Source organism: Lutjanus erythropterus, chromosome 24, assembly GCF_056507025.1.
Source record: "Lutjanus erythropterus isolate fLutEry1 chromosome 24, fLutEry1.hap2, whole genome shotgun sequence".
In the NCBI taxonomy this organism is placed as follows: Eukaryota; Metazoa; Chordata; class Actinopteri; order Lutjaniformes; family Lutjanidae; genus Lutjanus; species Lutjanus erythropterus.
The window spans coordinates 15521218-15545846 of NC_139340.1; the positions used below are offsets into that span (position 1 = coordinate 15521218).

At 41.7% G+C, this 24629-nt stretch overlaps 2 protein-coding genes and 1 long non-coding RNA gene across 4 annotated transcripts; 1 reads left to right on the forward strand and 2 right to left on the reverse strand.

The window, feature by feature from the left end:
• Positions 1–680: 680 nt before the first annotated feature.
• Positions 681–3720, reverse strand: LOC146304841 (uncharacterized). The gene is made up of 3 exons (XR_014769327.1): positions 3570–3720; positions 1330–1393; positions 681–927 (listed from the first exon to the last, which is right to left on the reverse strand). It is a non-coding gene; the product is annotated as an uncharacterized LOC146304841 (long non-coding RNA).
• A 739-nt stretch (positions 3721–4459) lies between these two features.
• On the forward strand, positions 4460–7370 carry atp5pf (ATP synthase peripheral stalk subunit F6). 2 transcript variants are annotated; one of them, XM_084713542.1, is made up of 4 exons: positions 4460–4604; positions 5989–6158; positions 6358–6482; positions 7261–7370. In XM_084713542.1, the coding sequence occupies exons 2-4, from the start codon at positions 5989–5991 to the stop codon at positions 7287–7289; spliced, it is 324 nt and encodes a 107-aa protein (XP_084569668.1). In that variant the 5' UTR covers positions 4460–4604; the 3' UTR covers positions 7290–7370. The 2 variants fall into 2 exon arrangements, with proteins under 2 accessions (XP_084569668.1, XP_084569669.1); XM_084713543.1 differs by lacking the exon at positions 4460–4604 and adding an exon at positions 4649–4773.
• A 2549-nt stretch (positions 7371–9919) lies between these two features.
• Positions 9920–23227, reverse strand: jam2a (junctional adhesion molecule 2a). The gene is made up of 11 exons (XM_084713613.1): positions 23000–23227; positions 17314–17379; positions 16993–17103; positions 15841–15990; positions 15577–15764; positions 15278–15380; positions 14270–14377; positions 14093–14108; positions 11873–11944; positions 10453–10486; positions 9920–10315 (listed from the first exon to the last, which is right to left on the reverse strand). The coding sequence occupies exons 1-11, from the start codon at positions 23046–23048 to the stop codon at positions 10277–10279; spliced, it is 936 nt and encodes a 311-aa protein (XP_084569739.1). The 5' UTR covers positions 23049–23227; the 3' UTR covers positions 9920–10276.
• Positions 23228–24629: the final 1402 nt, after the last annotated feature.

The window sequence follows — 24629 nt, forward strand, 5'->3', positions numbered from 1 at the left end:
ACTTAGCAGGATGTGGACTTGGCATAAAACAGGAAGTGGACTTGGCATAAAACAGGATGTGGACTTGGCATAAAACAGGAAGTGGACTTGGCATAAAACAGGAAGTGTACTTAGCAGGATGTGGACTTGGCATAAAACAGGAAGTGGACTTAGCATAAAACAGGATGTGCACTTAGCAGGATGTGGACTTAAATAAAATATGCAAAAGAAAAAGTGAACAAAAAGTTTTAAGATGAGTATTAGTTTTCTTGTCTTTTTTTGCATGTTTGTCACACTTCAATGTTTCACATCAAACAAACAAGACAACACAAGTAAACACAAAATGCATTTAAATGCATTTAAATGAAGGTTTTTATTATTCAATAAATATCACATCAGAACTTTTTCTTCAACGAACATGAAAATTGTGATGTAAAACTCATAATTTCCAGTAATCATATGACATCTTGCAAACTGAGTGAAATAATTGTATTTGTAGTTTTTTGCCTCATCATGCAGCTCTTGTAGGCGACTGAAACACTTGTGCTGTCAGGTGGTGCAGCTGATGTAAAAACAGTCAAATGTTATTTTATCATAAATGCATGAACTTCCTATTAAACTGACTTCATTAAAGATTGTTGACTAAAAAAAAGTTTTTTTTTGTATTTGAAATAAAAATGCAATAATTGCTGATGTTTCCTGTCATTACTGTCAGGTGGTACAACTGATGACAGTCAGGTTGTGAGAGCAGGTCAAATATTTCATATGCAACTTAAACCAATACATAACAGGTGGAAGTGAAGAAACCATTGATAACTATGATGTTAATAGCTGTTGAACTGATACATTCATTGACATGTTTGTAGAATTATTTGTGGTATTTCAACGTAAAATTGGATGTTAAAAATTGTAAATACCTGGCCAATAGAAGAGACGAATACTTGATGGCTGCAATATATTTTAAAAGGGGACAGGAAGTTAGAGATGTCACCATGTAAAATCTCTTATATCATTAAGAGATTTAGAGAACTGAGAGAAATGTCTGCATGTAAGAGGTGACATTCAATGTGTGTGACCTTTGACCCCTCAGTCAGCACTGCTTTAAAACCTGTAAATAAACCTTTTATAATCATGATGATGTGGTATTTGTTGTGGTCTGTACCAAACAAAGTTTTTTGGATATGGAGAAGAACATTTGAAAATCCGTTTGATTGCTGACTCTGTTCACAGCAGTACATTGCTGAGCTTTCAGGCTGCTGAGCAAGTGAGCTTGTCAGAAGTGGGGGCCGTTGTACCGCTGTATTTCCACTTGTATGTATAATGAGAATGAAGAGTAGAAAGTGGACTAACCTGAAGACTGGTCCATAGTTTCCCTCAGACAGTGTGAAGAGCAGAGCGGTCCACCTGGAAGCATCTACAATGAAGGAGAAAATAAATGAAGTCAGCAGAATTCAGAGTTGTACACATTGAAACCAACCTCAGTATATATATACAATAAAAACTGGATATTTGTACTCATCAATTATCTTTCATTCCAATGCGTTCCAGTTTTTTTAATCTTTCAGAATAGACCTCGTTAACCACGTCTGTTTTTTAAAATATTTCTGCATGTATTTTTTTCACAGAAAAACCTAAAAGTAATATTTTTAATGTGAAGTAATCTAAGTATGTGAAAAATGTGTGCTTAAAAATTAAGAAGTAAAGTAAAAAATACAAAAGAGATATATTTACATACTATAAAGTCACATGTGAGATTATAAAAAATATACTACTACTACTAATAATAATAATGATATGATGAAGAAAAAGAAGAAGGATAATCTTTTTCTGATGGATTATGAATGGGCAGAATTCAATAAGTTTTTCTGACTCCTTGAGCTCGACTTCCTTTTTTAAATGATTTGTATCTAGGGAACCATGATAAATTTTGCAGCCCATAATGGTAAATTTGTAATATTGTTTACTATTCTGACAGTGAAATTACAGCTGATAAACAGATAAAGCGATACTGAATTGACTGATTGTGTCAGGGCTTATGAACTCTTAAGGTCAAAACGCACTAAAGACGCTGGCGATTTGAAACGCACCCATTGTTCTAAATGGCAGAATGCGCACTGAAATCATCTTTTTTTGTTCCAAGTCCGATTTCTTTACTTTTAAATACTTAATTACTCCCTGCCAATTGATGATAACTGCGGAGGAGGAGAGAGAGAGGGACAGCAGAGAGGAGGGAGAGGGAGCGTGTGTGAAGTGCTGACTGATATAAAACTTTACCCCTCGATGAAAGTTTTGTCACCTCGCAATTATTTTAAATCATGATGAAGTGTCTCATCTTCATCTCCTCGGTGTGTGTAGGTGTGCAGTTTGCTGTCTGCTGTGGTCTAAAACATCCTCACAGATGTAAATTATCCTGCTGCATTAATACAAAAACATGAATATCGCGCACCGTTTAGTCATTATGTAGACGGACCTGAAAAAAGATGAGAATTTTTTCCCCTCAGAGGACAATATTTTAATAAAGACATAAACTATTATTAATAGCTATACTAAATAAATAAACAGATGCATATAAATAGCGACCTTTTCCTAAAATGCTGCTGGTTTTATGGTGATGGAATGTTCAATCTGACGCCTGCAGTGCGTTTTGGCCTTTAGGCAAAATCTTCTATAAAAGCCAAAATATGTTTGTGAAGTTTTTTTTAATAAACTTTACAAGACAAAATATAAATGAATCCGAATTGCTGTTTGTTTTTGTTAGATTTGGTTTTGTCAGAGCTGTGGAATGTTAAATCATCCATCATTACCTTCAGGTATATATAAACTACATCTTATATGAACGTCTTCATACACACATATATAGATATAGATCGATAAAGAAAAGTCATATTATTAGTTACAAAGCCAAATTCTGAGATAAAGGCCCAAATAATCAGAAAATATCATAATCAACGATACGTTATTATGATTTAAACTCATAATTATGACTTATTATAGGGATGTTGTTTTACTGGTGTTTATCATCCGCCGTTACAGGTAATCCTTCATTTGCGTAATTCTCGCGAGATTTGCATATGTCGTTTCCTTATTGAGTACGTTGTATAAACGAATTACGTTTCATATTGTGGTTTTATAAGGCGACAACGCTGTGGTAAGAAAGAAATAAAAACGTCTGGGTCTATGGTTTAATATAGTTGGTTAGCGTTAGAGAAATTTATGGTTTGTTGGTCACTCTCGCGAGATCTGTCGCGGCTCTGGGGTTCCCTTCTAGATGCGATCGTTCGATATACACTTTCGCTCAGTACTCATACACAGGTGGCGTTGATTACTGTGACAATAACACAAGAAAAACTTGACAAAAGCGATATAAAACGACATGTGACTTCACACAATAATGTCACAAGTCCCCCTTCATTTTTAATGTTAACTTTCCTTCATTTATTCGGGTGGAATGGCCGCTGTGTGGTTTGTTTATCCGCCTCAAACTGAATGTACACACAGGTGTTATTAGCTTAGCTGTTAGCCACCTAGCAGCGGACGCAGCGACATTGTTATTGTTTGTGTTTATGTTTGTGTTTCAGCATCCGACTTACCTCAAAACATCCGTTTTTGTTGTTGTTTCCGTCCTTTTGATCTCAGTTTCCCCTCTCGTACTCCACACGTCTTCATTAAACAGGTTTTTTCCGGTGAATTTTCAACATTTTCGGATGTTTCCTCTGATCACTTCGCCGACACCGAGCGACGCTGCGCCCCCCTTAACGACACGCCCCCCCCGGGGAGGGAGGGAGGGGGTGTCTGGGTGCCAGGGAACTTTTTCGCCGTTTAATTTTTTGACTGAACCTGAGAATGACAGAAATGATTAAACAATGTGTAGTTTTCGCTGCATAACCAATATACAACCAATAAATCAATATACAAATTTATAAAAATAGTTTTGACTGTGCCGCCTTCAAAATAAGAGTCCCCGATTTGCGTCTCCGCCAGCAGGTAAACAGTCGCATCAAAATATGAAAAGTTTATAAAGGAAGTGGAGAAAATTGTACGATCTTGGAGAATCGTTTCATAATGCATATTTTTATGTATTTATTTTTCATAAATGTAGTAATTAGGGCTTTCAATTTTTTAAATTAATTAATTCCTGGTTCCTCAGAACTTGAAAGCAGTGATCTAACTTCCTAAGCCAATACACTGTAGTAAAAAGTCAAAATAAATTCCTTAACAATACATAAATTAAATAAATTTAATCAAGATAATCAGAGCTCCAGTGTTAAATAAAATAGTTATCGATTTATTCATTTATATGTTTCTATTATTTTCTGTTTATATGTTAGATTTTAGATATAATTTTATTTTATTATATTGTTTATATTTTTATGAATGTATTGTTAAGGAATTTGACATAAAAAATAAATAAATCAATAAAACGTTTTTCTTAGTTTAAAGACATGTATTCGCATGCGCAAACTTGGTACATTTGGGATTATTCGAGGTCAACCGAAACATGCGCAGCTCTGCGCAAAGGAGGTGCCATTTTGACATCCGCGAACGCCTCCCTCTCACTCGCGCAATCCCACAATCCACCGCGGTCTTCCACATTTGGATCGTCCGCTTTGAGTGTCAAATCCAAGGTGAGTACGGAGTTGTTAAAATAAACGCTGTCAGACGTTTGTGTGTCACTGCTGTGCATCCTGATAAACGCATGTTTAGTTATTTAACGAGATCACTGTTAGCATGAGTCACTGTTAGCGCTAAAGACGACAGAGGACACTGATAAAAGCTGTGTGGCGTTAGCTAAAGGTAGCTTAACATGTTAGCATTAACTAACTGTGTCACGTTAAAATGGCTGCTATGAATAAGCGCTATTAAGTTAACAGTTCTGAAGACGCTTATAACGTCGTACCTGCTGTGTAGTTAACTCTGTCATTGAGCTGCATAAGTGTTGTTATTAGCAGCAGACAGCTAACTTGTTCTAGTTGCGAACTAGCTAACATTAGCATTAACTCCAGCTGTAGCAGCACGTCTGTATCTGTAATGTAAGTTCAGTAGGTGACGTCCTTCAAGGCTCAGTACATTATAAACACCAAACATTTAACATCTTATACAGAAGTTTTTCATTTAATGTTACATCAGTAAATAATGATATATTTATTAATGTTGATGTCAGGTGATTTGTAATGTGTCAGCTGGTGTGTTATACTTCTAATTTTACATATTTCTTTTATTTAAATATTTTATTGATTTTAATGAAAACGTTTGCACTATTCATCACTTATGTTGACAAATTCAAATTCCTTGCCCACCCTGCCACCCTCTCACCTTTGGGATTACAGGTTACAGAATACATTCACGTGAAGGAGGGAAAATCATATTTTTTACTTTGTTGTGCAAAGAGAAGGGGGTTACTGTTGAGTCCTAAAAACTCCAGCCTCCACCTTAGTAAAGATTTAACAGGACTCTTCGAGTGCGTACTTATTTTTTTTCTAGTTTTAAGGAATGCATAACATCTTTGACCCAATTAGAGAAGAACAGAGGAGCCTGTTGCTTCCAATTTCATAGGAGTGCAGTGCAGGTTATGACCATACAGGCTTTATTTGATAAGAGTGGACAGGACGTTAAAACAGAGAGAGCACAGACTGAGCCGGGGTCAATTTCTGTCTCAAATATCTCACTAAAAATATGTGTATAGAAGATGGAGCGATTCAGACATATAGCCAGAACACCTGTATTAGGTCTGCAGACTGGCCTAGGGGCATAACAGCTCAATGTTCTGATGAGTCTTTGTAAAATGAAACCTTTGTGCCACTTCAAGTTTTATTAAGCTGCGTTTAGTGGATGAGGGTGATGTGAAATCCCATTGTGCATCTTTTAAAACGACTCTAGGTTTCTCTATTATGCTCCCCATCAAAAAAAAGTCCTAATTTAATTCAAGGCTACACGTTTACAACTAGTGTGATACGCAGACAGACTCACGGCTTATTTTTCTGATGATAACGAGGCTCTCTGCTCCTTCAGATGGCGCTTCACCGGTTGTTCCAGCTGTCCTCGCTGCTGCGCTCCGCCGTGAGCCTGACCCTGCGCAGGAACATCGGCCTCTCTGCGGTCGTCTTCAACAAGGCCAAGGACCTCGACCCCGTCCAGAAACTCTTCCTGGACAAGATCCGCGACTACAACAACAAGAGCAAGTCAGTCAATAACACACAACTTTCTGTCATACACCCGCATGAAATGACCTCACCCAGCTCAGACTTCAGTCCCTGGTCAAATATTAACTCTGAATACCACTGGAGTTGCTAAAGGCTACTTTTGCACTTCTTTAGCTTGCCGTTCCATTTCATTTAATCCCACTGAACACTTGATGATTTGATGCTTTGGCTCTCCCAGGACTTCAGGTGGCATCGTCGAGGCGGGACCCGCTTACCAGAAGAACCTGTCCGAGGAGGTCACCAAACTGCAGAGGCTATACGGAGGAGGAGACCTCGTCAAGTTCCCCGATTTCAAATTCTCAGGTAAGTTTGTGGGTTTACGTTGAGCACTGTGTGTTTTTTTTTTTTCATTCATAGTTTGGCAAAAAGACAAATAAATAAGGGCAGTGTTTAATCAATATTTTAGACATAGCAGTGTCAGAATCCCAATTCTTATTAAATGTGTCAAGGTTTTAACGCTGACCTTGACTTACTGATGTATAGAGGAGCTTTTGAAGGACAAAGTGACCCAGGCTGTTTATTTCTTCATTGTTTAAAACAGATAGTGGGTTTTAAAAATTGTCCATAATGTCATAGAAAAGTCCCGAGGCCTGATCATCATCATGCAGAGTTTTTCAGGTCTAAGGTTATTTTATTGTTCTTTTTTTTTTTTTTTTTAAACAGGATTGCGTAATGAAGTAGTGAATGTTTTTTAAAAAATGCTAGAAAGTTGGAGTGATTAAAAGTGCTGCTTGTGCTGTGCTTTGAAGTTCTTCTTTGCTTTTTTTTTTTCCACACAATTGAACAGTTCCAGCTCATAAATATTTATTCCTTTTGCCACTGGAGAGATGCTCTGTGATTTGGGGCTTTGTCTGTGTCTATATATAGTGACACTTATCAAAGCGAGATGATTTTCTCATTCTGTTTGAAATTGGTTCAGGAAGCTTCGCTGCATTTTTGATGAAGCTACAACCGGCTGGATGCTGTATGTTGTTTTAGTCTTTGTCTGACGTGTTGTACAGCTGCAGTATGTCTCATTTCACACTCATCAACAACTGTGACTAATGGTTGTCTCTTTGTTTGTCTTTTTTTTTCTTTCCAGAGCCCAAGCTTGATGAAGGAGCCAAGTGAACACTGTCCATGTTGTATAAATCTCTCCTACATGTCACCAGTATGTTGTATTTAATAAAAAGATAGTGGATTGACCCATGATGCACTGGTTGTGATTAAACCTGCACCCTCACATTCATTTTGAATTTTGACAGCGTATGTGACAGTATTAAAGTAAAGCTGCGTTTCCACCACAGGTACTTTCCCCTTTCTGGACGTGTTTCTGTTTTAGGGGCGAGGGTCTAAATTAAGTTCTGGAGAAATTATTTTACCCCTCTAAAAAGTCCCTGCTTGAGGGGTAATACTTTTCCAAAAGCACGGGAACTTTAATGGAGAGGGTTGCAGCGCCGAACATTTCTGATTGGTTTAAAAAAAATGATTTTATTGCTTTTAAATCCTCCAGTCTTTGATCAGAACTGCTCAAAGTAATGAGGTTCAGAAATAACAGACTGTAGGATGCTGACCAGTCAGAGTAACAAAGCTTTTCAATAAAAGCTTTATTAAAAAAGTCAAATGTTGCATTAGCTTGTGTAGTTGTTGCTAATAAAGTGGCCAGGGAGCGCATACTGTCAGATATCTCATAATGTTCTGTTTAGTGATGAGTCAGAGTATTTTCAGATACAATACAGCAGTCTGACTGCCAGAAATAGAAACCGTAGGCAAATAAGTAACTTGTTCTCGTGAATCTACTCAGATTAAGACCGTATGTGCAGTTGAACTGTGCTGAATCAGTGTTAGACTCGGCTGTAATTTCTGTGCAGATATGTGAAATTCGTTGAAGATAAATCACAGTGAGTCGACGTTGGCTGACCCAGATGGAAATTGGCTGTCGCTCTGATTTGGTCTGGCGCGTGCTGCATTATGACAAGGTCAGAAATACATTGAAGCCTCTCCAGGATGAAGGTTTTTTTTCAAACCCAAAAATAGCGTCGGAAAGGTTTCCATCTGACACGACAGCGGAAGTTTTTGAGATTGTGCAGCTGAGCTTCTGACTGCACATATAAACACGTAGATGCTGCATGTTTAAAGCATCAATTTGTTAAAAAATCTCTGTTTTTGTGTTTATTCTGATAGCCAATAACAGAAAAGGTGTAGTTAAAGGATGCAGTGCTGTGCTGGTTTAAACACCAGACTCCTGTGTAGGATTCTGGTCCGGTCAAATCCCACTTAATCCATTTTAGAAGAATTCACTTAATCCATTTTAAAAATTCAAGTGTGGAGACCTGCGGCCGGGTTAAAGCGTTTTATTTATAGCGCCTGCTCTTAAATATTGAACCGTAATTTGGGGACTGAAGTCTCGCTCCGAGCTAAATCTGTCTGTCAAACTGTCTGTGATGCTGCACGCCTGTCAGCAGGAAATGCACTTGAAACATTAATGTATATCCTCGCTCGCTTCAGCGTTTCCCTCAGCGGGAGCTCAGAAAAACCTTTCAGCACATATGCGATGACATGCAGTTGAAAAAAGATGCAGCTAGTTTCAGGAGTAACGCAAAAACAACACATTACTTGATCAAAAGTAGCTTTAGCACAAAGTCCTGCAGTGAAAGTGATGGAAAAGCTCAAATCTTTCCAGACTTACTTGAAAATATACTGGTGACACTTTATTTGAAGGAATTGAAAAATGCAATCATGAACATGAATGTTTACAGCTGTCATTTGAACAATTATGTCATTTTTACTACAAAGTTGATATTATTTAGGAACTGGAGACATATGACAGGGTGTCTCCACCTCGTGCATATTTTCAGTGAGTTATTTTACAAAAAAAGACAAAATGCACAAAGTTAAAGATGAATTTGAATGAAAGCATTATTTGTTTTCCCCCAATTTTCTGCAGATGTAGTTAGTTCCAGAAATTTTGTCCTCATTTGTCCACAACTGACACAGAGGACTAAAGAAACACTCACATCTGAGGAAATGAAATCAGAAAATTGGATGTTTTAGCGTAAAAAAATGACTCCAAATGATTAAGTGAATATCAAAATAGCTGCATAGAGTTGCAGCTCTCTGCACATCCCTTCAGGTAAAGTGTCACCTCTGACTCTAACTGTGATCCCAGTAATAATGGCACGTGCGATTTTGAATAGAAAAACCTTTTATTACTGATACACCATTCAAATAAAATTCTTCACGGTCCATTCACACACGGTCTAAAAACAGACACTCCAGTTTTTGATAAACGTTGACAAACAGTGGCACAAAAATATAAAGACAGAAAAAAGTAAGGCAAGTTCTTTACAAAAAACTGTGATCCATACAGTAGATAAATATGACAGACAAATTAAAAAGGCACAAGGTAGATATAATAGATTTATATACTGTATATAAAAAGACCATGCAGGCACATTAGGATGGAATGGGGGTTGGTCTCAGTAGAAATGGCTGGAGTGGCTTCCTGTTCTCTTGGTTCCACGTTGTTACTCAGGTCAGGAGGATCTCGTGTGGCCCCGGTGTTACAGGAGACAGAACGTTGGCATGTGGCGGACGCTGAGGTAAAACTGCGTTTATGTGAAGATTGAAAACGATGCTTTCCATATGGCTTTAAAAGTGATTTAACGCAAATTAAATTAAAATGGTCAGTCTTTGGTAAAGAAAAACAAAAGGTAGTTAAAAGGATTGGCCTGCAGAGGGAAGAAAAACAAGTCTCTGCTTGTCTCTCTGCCCCCCCGGATCATTCGGATCAATTGGAATTTCAACGACTGACCACCAGGGGGGAGCAGAGTGCCGTGCATCCGGACTTAATCCCATAAGAGCAGAGAGACGTCAATGACAGAGGCGACCCACACAGCAAAGCAAGAGTAAAAGAAGAAGCCTTTGCTCGTCATGACCACTGAATCCAGAAGGAGTGGCAGAGGATTGAAACTAGCATGTATTTGGAAGATCAAGAGCTCATTCAAGAGTCCAGAGCGTAAAACAGATCAGAGAATCCAGTGTTGGCACCTTAATTTTTTTACTTTTTACCCACCGAGGAGGGCGTTCTGGTGTGTTCTCACAGGAAGGCCAGCTTCTCAGAGCATGAATGACTGGGTGTGTTTGAAATCCTGGGGCTGTTGGGGAACAAAACAAGAAAAAAAGTGTTAGGGACGGTGTTATGATTTCAATCAATCAATCATTAGGTGAGCGTGCTGAAGTCAGCGCTCAGTTCAACATGAGAGGGAGAGGACAAAGAAGAAGGGAAACTTACTTCTTGGGGCGGAGGGATGTAGTTGACATTGGACCTGAAAGACAAAGACATGGTAAGCACATCGGACAGTTTGACACAGTCACAGAGCGGAGGAGACACTCGAGGCGGACAGCTGTATCCTGAGTCATATCTTGCCCTGCATAAATAATGCACATCATACATGGCAAACCTCCCGACGGGTAAAAAAAGGAAAAGTCTGACTCTGGACTCTGAAGCAGGAGAGGAGGAGCGTGTGAGGAAATTGGACCTCGCTAAAACCAATGCATCATAAGTCAAATAAATTTTTGAACAGTTGTCTTAGACTGCATTAGTTTTAGTTAGGTGTGCCTAATAAACTGGCAACTTAATGTAAATGTCCAAAAAAAAAAAAAAAAAGCTTCTGCAGCTCCTGTACCTCAGCTGGTCCCTCTATGGAATCAAAAAGCTGCAGAAATAATTTGAATCTTCTGCATAATTGAAAACCTGTTTGCAAATAGGGGCTTCAAAGCAAAGCTGCAACAATTAATCAATTATTAAATTAATCAGCAACTATTTTGACAATTAATTAGTTTGAGTATTTTTTTTTAAACCCTAAAGACGCATTAACACACATAAACTGGGCAGCGGTAGATCAGCAGCTCCTGTCTTCTTCTACTGTTTTTGTCGGTGTAATTTGTTTGGTTTGGAGCGAGTGACGTTCCTGTGTTGGTGATACACTGACGCTTTCAAAAAAACTCTGCACTATCCCTTTAAATGAACAGACTTGTCACGCAACTAGTGTCCAAAAAGTCACTGCATCCTGCCAAGGAATAGTTTGGCACATAATCCCAGTTTTCCCATAATTAATTAATCAAACAAACGAGACATAAACATTAATTAATGAGCTGTAAAGGTGTTGTTTTTTTTTCAGATTTTGTTTCCTGAAGGCCTCACATTGTGGTACGGAGAACAAACAAAGCAACAGTCCACTGGTAAACAACCAAAATAGAACCAGATCACAAACTAGGTCATTTAAAGCGAGGCAGGACGTTGCTCAAAAGATGCACCTAATTACCTCCTACCTCTGTCTGTCTGCAGTAATAACAGTTCAAACATGGATGGATGCTTCAAGGATTCCGGCAGGTTCTTCTTTTTATTCTCAACAATGATAATAAAAAAAACATGGTAGTCGTCTCCTGTTAGCTGTGCCTCCTCAAATTTAAATTCACACTATAGATGACGATATACTCTGCAGCTCATCGTGCCTCTGCTCTGCTGCAGGCTTCAGCCGTGCACAGAAGCTGGATTACTGTCTCCGGTCTTTATGCTAAGCTAACATCTCTTTTGGCGGAACTGGACAGCAGCCCAGGAATATTTACCAAAATCTCAAACTATTTTAAGTCATTAAATCTCAGTTTGCCTCCATGTCTGTGTCTGGGCGCGGCCTGAGGGTCACACTCACTTGTCTTCAGTTCTGTGCAGGGTTTGGCTGCTGATGTGGGCTGCACCGTGACACTGGGAGATCCAAAATGACCTGCGGGGGTCGGTGCGGTGGCTTTAAAAAGGGGTCGACAAGAGAAGGAGGCGATTTTGTGCTCACACTGCACACCATGCTTTCGTGGAGTCGGAGGGGGGGGTTTATTAGTATGGAATATAAAATCAAAATAGACTTTTAGATGTGTCATTTCAGAGGAAGTGCTTGAAAATACAGGTTTGTCACTGTAACCCTGCTTCTGTAAACTCTATAATTTCTTCCAGGTAAGTCAACAAAATGTAGAAAAAGCCACTAGAAAGTGTTGTTTGTGACACCGTGAACAAAACATGACTTTACAATAAAACCTCCAAATGTTCATAAGGATGCAGACAGATGCTGGTGCATGACTTCTGTCCCTGCAGGAAATTAAGCTGGAAGGCGTGGATCTGACTGTGTTGAATTTACAATGCACAGTTTAAAGGCAGAAGTCTAAATATTCAGACTCCTGCAAGCAAATGACCTGAATACACAACATCAAAACAGAAATCAGATGTACAAGTGACAGAACTGGGATCACAGTGACAAAACTATATTTTCAAACAAAAAATGCCAAAAAACAAACCTAAAAAGTTGAAGCTTACAAAACCAACATTGCAGGTTTAAAACTGTATTTCCAGACACACCTTTATGAATGATTTAATATTTCGTATGTGCTTTAATATTTCATATAAGAGCGGCAATGCTGGACAGACATGCAGCCAATCAGGATGCAGCAGAGATGAACGAAATGCTGGGGTGAGCAGGTCAAGTGGTGAGCCAATCACATGCAGCAATCCAACACCCCAAAGTAAACTCTCTGAATCTTAGGAGACTCCTGTCTTTGTCCTGCACTGCAGATTTAAGTGGGCATTTTACTTTTGTTGTTCTGCAAAACTCCAGCTTAGATCTCTTTCTGTTAATTAGAGCAGCACATTTTTGCATGCCTGTACAGAAAGCACTTATTTCCCAGTAAATCCTTGTTTTTTTCTGAAATAACTTGTTCCTTTTATTAGATTAGAGCATTTAAATTTAAACTGACTGCGGCAAATCTGCTTCTGCAGTTTTGTGGTAATACACTGACTGTACCTCACACAACCCTGCTTCAAATAATCTGAACTGCCCCTTTAAATCTCAGTGATAAACAACCTAAATTCTCCTGCTTTTCTCTCTTAACCGTTTCTCTCTAAGAGGCCGAGCTAAATCCTGGATCTGCATTCTTGCTCTGTTAACTTGAGCCTTACTACTGGTGCATCAGATATCATGTCACATTGTCTTTGAGTCTTTGTGAAGAAGCCTGTTCTATAAATAGGAAGTTGACACTGACAGCTCCAGTTAGCTCAGTGGGATAAGCATCAGACTTTAACCTAGACAAAAAGCTTTCGCATCAGCTCCAAGGAGAGCTCCGCGATGACTCTCCGTCAAACGCGGCGCAGTAACGAGCCCGTAATCAAATAACATAAAGTCAAGCGAGTTAGGCCAGTCACACGAGGCTGCGCATTTATGTCTCTGTGGTTTCTGGCTCGACGGCCAGTCAAGCATCAAAACGGCCTCGCGCCCACCCACTCTGATGTGTGTGTGTGTACAAGACAGTGCCTGTTATTGTGTGTCAATGCACTGCTCTCTGCATCAGCCCTCTGTTACGCCACAGCCTCATTCTTCAATCTCCTCAATATCTAAATAATCCATTTGAAATTACCCCTCCAATCAGTTTAATTGCTTGCAATTCTGTCTACTGCCAATATTTAGCTCCTCGCTGATTAACAGCCGGTAATTATTCCATAATTATGTTGCACTGATTATTTCTCTTCCTTTAATTGTCTGCATTTTTAGATCATCTGTCTTGCTACAATTTGACGTGGTTTCAACAGATGCACGTCTGTGGCGATTAGCGGGGAGGGGGAGCAACCTTTTCCCAGGGTTTTTGCATCTGTTGGCGCCAATCACCGGATGAGTAGAAACACAGGCGCTGCTGTGGCACAAAAACACACACACACACACGTATAGACACACACAGCCACAGCTGTCACTCTATACAGTCCTGACTCAGCACGCAGACACGCAGTCTAAGTGCAACAAACCCACCCCCGTCCTCCTCCCTCGATCTCAGTGTGTCGGGTATTAAGCCCGTGTTTGTTCACATCAATGTTAATGCAATCACAGAGCTCTTACCTTCCTCTATGTCCTGCTGATGGACGAGTCGAGACGAGCATGTAAGACAAAACACAGTCAACGTCACTTTTTTAGGAGAGAGTAAAAACAATATTTGAATTAAATGATGTGCTTTTCATGCAGGCAGACAAAGTGCTTATCGGATTGAAGTGAACCGAAGCAAAGAGAGAAACTCACGGCTGAAGAACCCGTTGCGGTGTAAGAGGAATCCCCCGCATCCACACACCACGATGACCAGGCAGACGACCACTACTGCTGCCACCACGGCCGGGACGTTGACGTCCTCTGGACGTGACACGGAGAAAGGAATTAAGTCTGAGTTATGGTCTGTTTCCACATGCAGCAGCAAACAGACGGAGAAACGCTCTCCATTTCTAATTTTGTTTTATCGAAGCAGTAAGTTACAAAAGGTCAGGGAATACATGAAGGCCCAGGGCTGAGCTGCACCAACAAGGAAGCATCATGGTTTAACTTTTATTGTGTTGCACCAAGTGATCCAGTCTTTAACTTATACTTGAAGAGGTTCAGCTTGTAAAATATCTGCCTTTTTGAGGTGGATTTAGCAAAATAATTCTCTGCTAAGCCACCATAAGTAGGCTAACTAACTTTTTAGGTAGCTAGCAAACAATTTTATATTTACTAGGTCCCAGCAGCACTGGCATTTATTCTTTTATTTATTTGGATTTCTCAAACTCAAACTTGTGCAACAGAGCTCTGCTTAGTTTTAAATCTGGGTTTACTCATTTTAAACACAGTTTTACTAAACTGCGATCAGAACGATTCTTAGATTATATTAATCTTTGTTGCTGCAGTCAAACAGCAGAAACTATAAAGCCAAACATCAACATAACCAGGAAGAACTCCATCTAATGTCTTTTCTTATCCTCCAATATTATTTCCTATAATTTATTAAGTGCACATTATATAATTTATTTACAATCTGAAGAGCTTTTCGAGCCAAACAGCATCATTTTAAACAATGTAATCTGTCTCAAAGTAAATACAGCAGCCCCTCAGATTTGAAGTTAAAGGCGTTTCAGATTTTAGAAGCAGGGTGAGATGAGTTTAGTGGCTTTTTCCTCTCCACTGCATCGCTGATTTTCTCCAGGTCTGAAAGGTGTGGGGGAAGAGGCAGGATGAAGTGTGGGAACACACACACACAAAAAAAAAAAAAAACACACACACCTATCGTCATGTGCTTGCCCTCACACATCTTGGCAGGCCCCACTCCGTTGGAAGCGCGGCAGCTGTAGCGGCCGGTGTCCTCCTTGGCTACAGCTTTAAACTCCTGCAGACACAGAGGGAAGAAAACAAAACAAATTTTATGTTAGAGAGGCTTTAAATTGAAGCATCTGCTCTGCTGAGGTGTCCTTGAGCAAAACCCAGAGCACCTTGAACAGAATCATTTCTTTGCTTCTTGTGAATAAGACACGATACTGTGCTGATACATCTTTGTCTGTTTTCTTATCTGCAGACACACTCACCAGTATTCCTGTGTGCGAGTTGATTAGATAGGTGGCGTTGGCGTGGCGGGGCGGGTTGATCTGCTGGTTGTCCTTGAACCAGGAGTACGTAGCGGGCGGGATGCTCTGCTGGTCCCTACAGCGCAGCTGCACCACCGAGCCCGTCACTGCTCCGCTGGGGATTTCGCAGGACGGGGTGTGCGGGGGCACTGGAGGACAAGACGAGGTAAGAATCACACGAACACGAGCAAACAATGTTTACTATCGATTGTTTTTCAGTCGTACCCAGGACTCTGAGCGTGACGTTGGTCTCGCCCAGGCTGACGGAGTCAGAAGGGGCACTGATCTCGCAGCGATACTGGCCAGCGTCCTCCTGTGTCACCCTCTGCAGCGTCACCGTGGCCCCTCTGATGGTCGCCCGGCCCTCAAAGGTACCTGAAATGAAAGGACAGAAGGTCAGCAAGGTCAGGAAGAGAAATGTCTTCCCTGGCTGCGGGCTAAAACCACAATGTGCATGTTTGAATCCTAACTTAAGATGTTACTGTATAAAGTATAGGTCCAGTTTTACAGGTCTCCCATCTTTTAACCATTGTCAACATGTTGGTTTTCTTTTCAACACAGATGAGCCGAGCACACAGCATATCGAAGTACAGAAAGCAACAAAGACAATGAGCACTAGCCAGTCAGAGGGAGAGTAGGCCGGCTAAAGATTTTGCCATCCTGGGAAAAATAACAGGCACAGGAAAGGAGATATTTGAGGTTCCTCTAAGTTGCAAGCTTGCTCAACTGTTATTGGAGCGCAGAGCAAATAGGGGCGGGACTTAGGACAGGTCAGTGCCTCGCCCCGGCCTGAGACTTCCAGGAACTCTTTAAGCTCTAGTTTGCCGCTAATCCAGCGAGTGTTTGGAAGAATCGATTTCAGTGGCGTGACTTTTGATGAATTCACACACTTCTTGCCAGCAGCTCTTTCTAAGAAATCATTGACATTGTGAAAGCTGTAATTCACACCACCTTTTTTTTTTTTTTTAGACTAAGTGAAGTGGAGCTGCCAGCGAAGAGGCGAGAGGTCAGAGGCATTTCAAAGCCTTGACATATCTGAGGAAATTGTCGGGCTAACTGCGCCGTCTATAAAAGCGACTGACCGGGTGAAAGCTACTGTATGATTTGTTATTTATTCCACCCATTAAATCCACATCCTAAAACCACAAAGGAGAGGGATCAAGGATAAGAGGCGGGTTCAGATTTTATGCCTTGACACCATTGACGGTGCTAAAATATCTCTTACAGTTTATCCATCATTCCTGTCTCGTGTGGTGTTTTTTTTTTTTTGTCTCTCATCCTGTGTGGCAAACCCCTTCCAGCTGGTACTGCAAGCTGATTAAAACAAATGCCCTGTTAGTCAGCTGCAGGATAAAAAACAACAGGCTGCTTTCTCACCTCTGAATTGTCCATCAAAGTACACGAAGGACACATCCTTCCCCTTCTTCTTCCACTCGATGCGCGGGTTCTGCTCCTTCTCCGTGTGGAATATGCAGGACAGCACCGCGTCTGAAGGGAGGGGAACGTGACCAATATTATGAGATATTTATGGCACAAAAGCAGAGCCTTCAATCAGCTGCATTTTTTTTTTTTAACTGCTTGATCTATTTATAGCCTGATGTTTCATCCTGTCAGAGAGAATCTGATAAAAGCAGGGTAAAAATGACTTGAAAGTGCGATGAGCTGCTTTTTTTTTTTTTTTTTTTTTTGCTGCCTCACCTTTGAACTCGTGCACCTCCACCTTGTGGCTTTTGGTCGACACGGTGACAGGAACGGAGGGGGAACCTGGTGTTGGTGGAGGAAAAAGAGGGGAGGGAAAGTGAAGGTGAGAGCAGTTCAGAACGCAATATCACTTGTCATCCATTAGGGGGCAAGGTGAATTGGGTAAAGTGCTCCACGTTGCCCGCCAACTGCAAGAGGAGAATGCTTAATGGCCGTCTTTGGTCTCCCTTGCTCTAATGTCTGAGGCAGTCCGAGTCTTTCTCCAGGAGATTTGAGGTAAGGGCAGGATTACTCCCTCCTCCACTTTAATCCTGCGGGGTTAAGGAGCGGCTCGCCGTGTGTTCATTTAAGTGCAGGTTAGGACGATCTCACCGAGCGTCTCACCGCAGGCTCGTCCAGATTAACCCTGATGTATGGGGGCATTACAGAGAGGCGGACGGCGCACTGTCCGTGTTTGTTTCCTCCTGCTGTCTGTGTGTCACTGATACCCACGCACCCAAACAGGAAGCAGGAACCAGGAGCTGCCTTTTCCTGTGACCTGATTGGTTTAAGTGTCATCGTCCTGTTGTTAAATACAGGTTAAATGTCCGTGAAGGTTATCTGAGGGAGAAGCGGGTTAGGAAACAGTAAACACTCTGCTGCTGCTGTGAGAAAGCCTTATAGCATTTCCCAAAAGTCTGCAAATTGGCAAGATTTTTAGACTGAAGGCCATGCATTTTTGAAATTACATAATAAATGTTGAATGGGCCTCAAGGGTACTTACTTAAAACATTAAGGGCTAAGAAAAAACCTCTAACAAACTTCTAATTTGCCATAATTAAGATGTCACTTTCATATATTCTTGAAAGCAAAAAGCTTAAAGGGATAGTTTGGATTATTTGAAGCGGGGTTGTATGAGGTACTCTTCCACAGTCAGTGTGTTACTTACAGGAGATGGCGGTCGGCAGGAAGCTAAACAATGTACTGCTATGGACAGGGTCAGACCTAATTATGTGTTATAACGTGTCATTACTGTGGTTAAGATCTGGCTCGGTTTAGGAACACAAAACACTTGATCAGGATTGTTGTTTAGGTTGAAATGATCACATTTTCACCACTTTACTTTGCTGTCAGACAGCCCTTTCTGACAGGAAACCACAGGTATATAAGCCAGATATCGCTCTCTCCAAACCAACCAAACTCAACTGGCAAAATCACTAATTTTACCGTGCAGAACAAGGTAATACACTAACTATGGAAAAGTACCTCATACGACCCCACCTCAAGTAATCCAAACTATCCCTTTAAGGTTTTTGCTTTCAAGAATATATGAAAGTGACATTTTGATTATGCCAAATTAGAAGATTGTTTAGGATTTGTTTTCGTAGCCCTTCATGTTTTGAGTAAGTACCACTGAGGGCTATTAAACATTTATTATTTATTATTTCAAAAATGCATGGCGTTTAGTCTAAAAATCTTTTCCCTTTTCTGAATTTGCAGTCTTTAGGGAGATGTTCTAAGCTTGTGCACAAATAATCTGAACTACCCCTTAAAGGGCTTTTTAAAAAAAAACATCCAACAAACATTGTAATGAAGATGTAACCTTCGCATATTCCTGAAAACAAAAAGCTTAACTCAGGTCACGAAACATACCCACTTACGCACCCACATCTACTTTTCCGGCCATTGTTTCTGCAAATGGCATCACAAATGCATAATCTCATGACTCTAAACTTAAAAACTCTCCCACTGAAATGACTGTTAACTGTTCAGTTTCCTGTTTATCAGAGGATTCCTGTGCGGGTCCATTGTGACTGGATTACCATGACTAACAGAAGTTTTCTCCTGTGCAGGGGAGGGGTGACACAGAAGAATGGAGGGCAAGTTCAGACAAAGGGCAGGAAGTGTGGACTGGAACAGGAAGGTGGCCATGTTGGACCATACGAAGAAAAGAGCATGCAGTTTCTATGCATATCCAAAGGACTTGCTTGCTCACTTTAATCTCCACAGCAGCTGCTATTTTTACATTAGCTTTTGAATAAACAACAGCCTATACAATAATAATGCCATCTGCCAAATGCAGCATGACGCACACGCCCAAGTTTTTTAAAAGCTTTTCCGGAAGTTGGCTCAATTTACACTGGCTTGACTTGGTCAAACTTTGAGCTAAGTGAATTAAAACTGCACGCTCTCCCTCCAGACGCTCTGCCTTCCCCTTCGCTTTGCCATGTGTTGACTTGCGGCGGTGTAACAGGATTATCATCGTAGCCTTGGTTCGTGTACCTCGACACCCTCTGCGGAGCATTGTCTCACTAAAGGATGAACAAGACGAGGGAGGGAGATACAATGAGATTAAAAAGGGACGAGGAGGGACGACAAAGGAGAGATGAGCGGCCCTAAGAATAGAATACAAATGAAGTGGAGTGGAGGAGAGCGAGGCGGCGCGGAGGGCACCGGGCGGAGGTTGGTGGAGGGGACCAGAGACCCGCAGAAGCATGAATAAAAGAGAGAGTGGGATTGAAGGCGAGGGAGATCCTCTCAGACAGTGGGACTGTGAATGGGAGAAGCTCTTGTCACAAAGTGTGAGACCAAGGCCTGCCGCCACCTTGAAGGGTGTCTCTTTGAGAGGAAAGAAATGTAGCAAGGCTGACAACATGCCCGCACTTCCACCGCTGCACTGACTGACACACACACACACAAGAGCGCACACATCAAAAAATGAGCAGAGACTCTGCATGCGAGGTCCCGCTGCCCCAGTGTCGTGCTTCACTACTATGAACACTGTCAGCTTCAATGGCCTCAATTAACTACAAAGGCGTCGAGGCAGACAATGAACACATGGCCCACTCAGATCGTTTCACAGCTGCATGGTGGGTAATGTTAACATGGTGTAGCTCCTTAAATAAAAAAGAGCTCTGGTCCGAGAAGAGACAAGTGTCGGCCAGCGCTGGCATGCAGGAGTTAACCCACGGAGCACCGGATGTCGCTTACTGTTAGACATCTGGGTTAATCACATGCAGATCAAAGTTTTTTTTTGGCTGTTATTGCCTATTAGAATGGTTCCCAAATGGTGGGCCGAGGCACACTGGTGTGCCACGAGATTGTTCAACTTGAGCCACATAGCCAATCAGGATTGAGTCCAGGAAACTGAGCAGCTAGCAAACTTATAGCAACTTAAAATTGCTCAGTGCTTCACAACCAACCAGCAGTACAAGTTTGCTAATAAGGAGCTATTTAGGTAGCGTTATGGCGCTAGCCGGGAGACCGTGGCTCTACTTTGGCACACGACTCTAAGAACAGATCATGAGTTAAATCTGGTTCACAAAAGGTTGCCAGACTTGGTCAGGTGTCGGTAGTATGGACTGATCTGGATTGAGTCGGCTCCAGCGTTGGCACCTGGAATTAGCCCAAGGCTCTGTTGCATCATCACGAGGCGTGATCCCAGGAAACGGGCACGGCAAACTTGGGCTGCTGTTAAGCCGAGCATCTTTGGCCACCTGGGTAGCTCGCAATATTGACAGCTTAATCAAGTCCTATGGCGTAAATCTGACTACATTTTGCCACTCCAAATGAATCATTTTCACTTGGAAAGCACAGACATATGCCAATGCCAAATTATCTATCCTGCAGTGTTATCCACCCTGTGATTCAGTTCAGCTTCACAGCATAATGGGTCCTTCCTTGTCCCACGCTACACCCGTCCACCAGGTTTCATGAATATTGGACCAGTAGTTTTTCCTTAACCCTGCTGACAGACAGACAAACAAACGGCTCTGACATTAACCTCCTTGGCGGAGGTAATGAGTGTGAGTCACAAACTGAAATGGGTTTCAGAAAACTGCTTATATAAACTTTTTTAGAAAATAGTTTTTCATGTGCTTCACAGCAGCGGGCCTCTGATGGTCCTCCAACATGCCATCAGATATGGCCGCTGAGCTAATTAATACGCTTCTGCTGTGGGCCTGTTGTGGCTCTCGAGCACAGAAACATCTAGACAAAGGCGTCAACAGAGACGAGCTTACAAACAAACACACACACACATCTCGTGCGTGGCATTAACATCAACCAAACACTGCGACAGCTTAAACTCACAGAGGGACAGCCACCCTCTTGCCTGAGCAAAAAATAGAAAGATGGCACACTCACTCCTTGGCACGCAGCTTTCCTCTCATTACGTGGTCCGCACAGAGTGATACAGAGACTGGGGTGGGAGCTGCCAGGGCTGTGCCGAGGTCAAAAGCATGGCGCAGTAATAATTAAGGCACTTATTCAAATTAACAGGGAACAAATGAAAGAGGAAGGGAGATGGACCCACAGGACGTATCCTGTCTGGCTGCGTGATATAGATAGCGTGGACACACGTTTCAAGGCTGTGGGGGGGACAGAGAAAAACAGGGTGTGATGGACTGTGTGTGTGTGTGTGTGTGTTCGCTGTTTGAACAAAGCCTCTCTGTGCGACTGTGACCCTGTGTGAGCAACAGCTGTCTCGGTCAGACACGGTGTGTGAGTGTTTGTGAGCTTGAGATAAGAGGGGAGGGGGGATGTTGGATCTCTTGCCACAGAGACCCACCCAAAACATTTCCTCCTGGATTCTTTTTTTAAAACAACACACTCCGCAGGCGCCCGGTGGAGCCGAGGCTGGTTTCGTGCTGCTCTGTTAACGCCGCTGACATCTATCCGAGCGCCTGATGATGAGTGATTTCTGTCAGGTTGTCCACGGCGCGGCTGGACGCGCACACACCTCCGTGAACCCGTGACCCAGCGGCCTGACAGGTGGCAAAAATGTGGACAACACGAGTAAAATGTGCATCACTCACTCTCACTGTCTCATCACATCCATCTCAAACTGCTGCCGCTCCCCTGGAGTCCTCACGGCACTCGCACTGCTTTCTCCTTTCCTGCATGTCACACTGGTTTCCACGCAGGATCATCAGGAAAGGGGTTAGGTGTGTTCTCGCTATTTAAAGAATGTTAATTTCCACTCACATTTTCCTGTTTTGTTCCCGACTTTTCAGACTCCTGCTATGAAAACACCTCATCGCGAGGAAAAACAGTGTGAGATTTCTGGTGGGGATCCAACCCGATGACCTCATCGCACGGATCCGCCACCTCTCTTGCCAAAGCGGGCGCCCACCTGCCACCACCGTGCCGCCCACGCCCTCGGGTGGCGCGCGGCCAAGCACAACTTTTAGGGCCAACTTGTAGGAGCCCAGCCTGGCTGTACGGCCACCACAGCCCACTCTCACAGTGGGGCTTTAAACTGTGGAATGACACTTAACAAAATAAGAGCATAAAAGTAGTCAACTTTAAAATTTGTAATTCTGGTCAATGCAAGTGGAACAAAATATACCTAAACTTAAAATACTACTTAATAAAACCCACTTTTTTGAGGAATAACAAGTATCTCACCACTTTTGAATAATTAGTTTAAACACCTTTAACTTTAAAACACCAGGCTAAATTAACTTTTTTTGCTGAGTATACACATCCAGGACACACAAGCAGTTGATGTAAAATAAGGAAAAAAAGGGAATAAATATAAATAAAAGGCACCAAAAATCAGTTAAAATACAGTAAATCTGCTGTCCAGCACTTTAAATATCTATTTCTGAGCTTTTATCTGATGGAGAGAAGTGCAGAAACACAAAAACAAACAGAGAAAACGTTAGTTCCTGAGAATGAATGCTTTCCATTTGCCACTTACATTGCATCAGTAAAATAACAAAAGGAAGATACAGGGACGTCCCCTCCATTATCGTCCACAACTCTGGCCGAGTCTTGTCTTCCCTGGACGGAGCGAGGAGGCAGATCCCCGAGCCGCAGCTTTCTTCTCGCACTTGTTCGCAACTCTCCAATAATTCATCCAGCTTCCAGGGAATAAACTGTTCTCCAGGGGGGCAAACCGGGAGCGGAGCGGCGCGGCACGGCGAGGCGCGGGCGGGGGGAGCGGTGGATGAGCCGGGACGCACCTCCGAGGCAGGAGGGGGACTGATCGGTGCGAGACACCGCCGGGGGTCCGGGCTCGAGAGGGCTGGCTGGGGAGCGGCGTGCCTCGGTTACGATCGCAGACGCGGACGGACGTCTCCTCGTCTCCTCTCGTGGTGCGGCTTCGGCGCTGGTTTGAGGTGGAGATGGAGATGGAGGTGGAGGGAGGGCGGAGTGAGCTTTCAGACGAGCAGAGCGGCGGAGCGCCGAGAGCGCAGCGCCGTGTCCAAGACGCGCACTGCACTACCAAATGGCCACATAGCGGGAGTCAACTGGGTATGGCAGCAAGGTGTGGCATCCATCATACCCCAGCCAGAGGGACCCCGTCTGACCCCACAGTGTTTGATTTTACTACACAAAGCCAAATGAGTCATTTAAATCCAAATCCCCCCCCCGTCTCATACAAACTGTGTGATTTTATATTTGTAATCATTTAGGGACTGATCTACAAGTTTTCAATCTGTAACAGAGTGTCAGAGCCATTTCCTTATTTTGCATTTTGAAAATAAAGTCAAAATTGTTGAAAGTAAAGTTCAAATGTTGAGAATAAAGTTAAAATGTCAAGAATGAAGATGAAATATTTAGAATGAAGTTGAAATGTCAGTGCTGAGAATTATGTTGAAATATCTCGAAGATAAAGTTGAAATGTTGAAAAAAAAACTGTTGACAATAAAGCCAGTGTCAAAACTGAAGAACAAATTTTGAAAAATACAGTCTAAATTTTGACAAAACAGTAGTAATGTTGAAAATAACGTTGAAAAGTTTAGAATAGTTTAAACGTTGAGGATAACATTGAAATGCTGAGAATAAAGTTGATATGGTGTTTCAACTTTATTCTGATATTTCAACTTTATTGTCAAAATGCTCTAATATTGTTCCGTATAAATCTACGGCAATATTTCACTCTTTATTTCCCCTTAAATCTTGTAGGGAGAACGTAAACGTTCTGATGGTACCACCCTTTATAGTCTAAATATTGTACCTAATGGTTTTATTAATGGTAAATGAATCCTTTACCACAGTAAGAAAAACAATTTTAAGGTTGCCAGGTTGAGAAAATATTTGAAGGTCTGGATAAAAATTCATAATTAGCAACTTATCATTGTGTATGAGGCGATACTAAGTATTGATCTGTTGATTGTGTTAAAAAAATAAAATAAAATTGAACTGATGCCTTATTAGAAAGTGTTGGTGTAACACTGACCACCAATCACAAATATCTATTCTACCAATAATCTATTGATAAGCACTTAAACATGCGTCTAAAACTCGGGCTGAAGTTGAATTATCCAGAAGTATTTCTACGAAGAAATATTCACACTGGTGCTTTTATTTTAAAGAGGGATGAC

What these genes read in the sequence shown, in the direction of transcription:
- atp5pf (XM_084713542.1), top strand. Translation starts at nt 5,989, where the DNA reads ATGGCGCTTCACCGGTTGTTCCAGCTGTCCTCGCTGCTGCGCTCCGCC. An exon ending in GACTACAACAACAAGAGCAA is followed by an intron (nt 6,159 to 6,357) that starts GTCAGTCAATAA and finishes TGGCTCTCCCAG; the next exon opens with GACTTCAGGTGGCATCGTCG. An exon ending in CCCCGATTTCAAATTCTCAG is followed by an intron (nt 6,483 to 7,260) that starts GTAAGTTTGTGG and finishes TTTTCTTTCCAG; the next exon opens with AGCCCAAGCTTGATGAAGGA.
- jam2a (XM_084713613.1), bottom strand. Translation starts at nt 23,048, where the DNA reads ATGGAGGGGACGTCCCTGTATCTTCCTTTTGTTATTTTACTGATGCAA. An exon ending in TGTTATTTTACTGATGCAAT is followed by an intron (nt 17,380 to 22,999) that starts GTAAGTGGCAAA and finishes CACCAACACCAG; the next exon opens with GTTCCCCCTCCGTTCCTGTC. An exon ending in GGAGGTGCACGAGTTCAAAG is followed by an intron (nt 17,104 to 17,313) that starts GTGAGGCAGCAA and finishes CCCTCCCTTCAG; the next exon opens with ACGCGGTGCTGTCCTGCATA.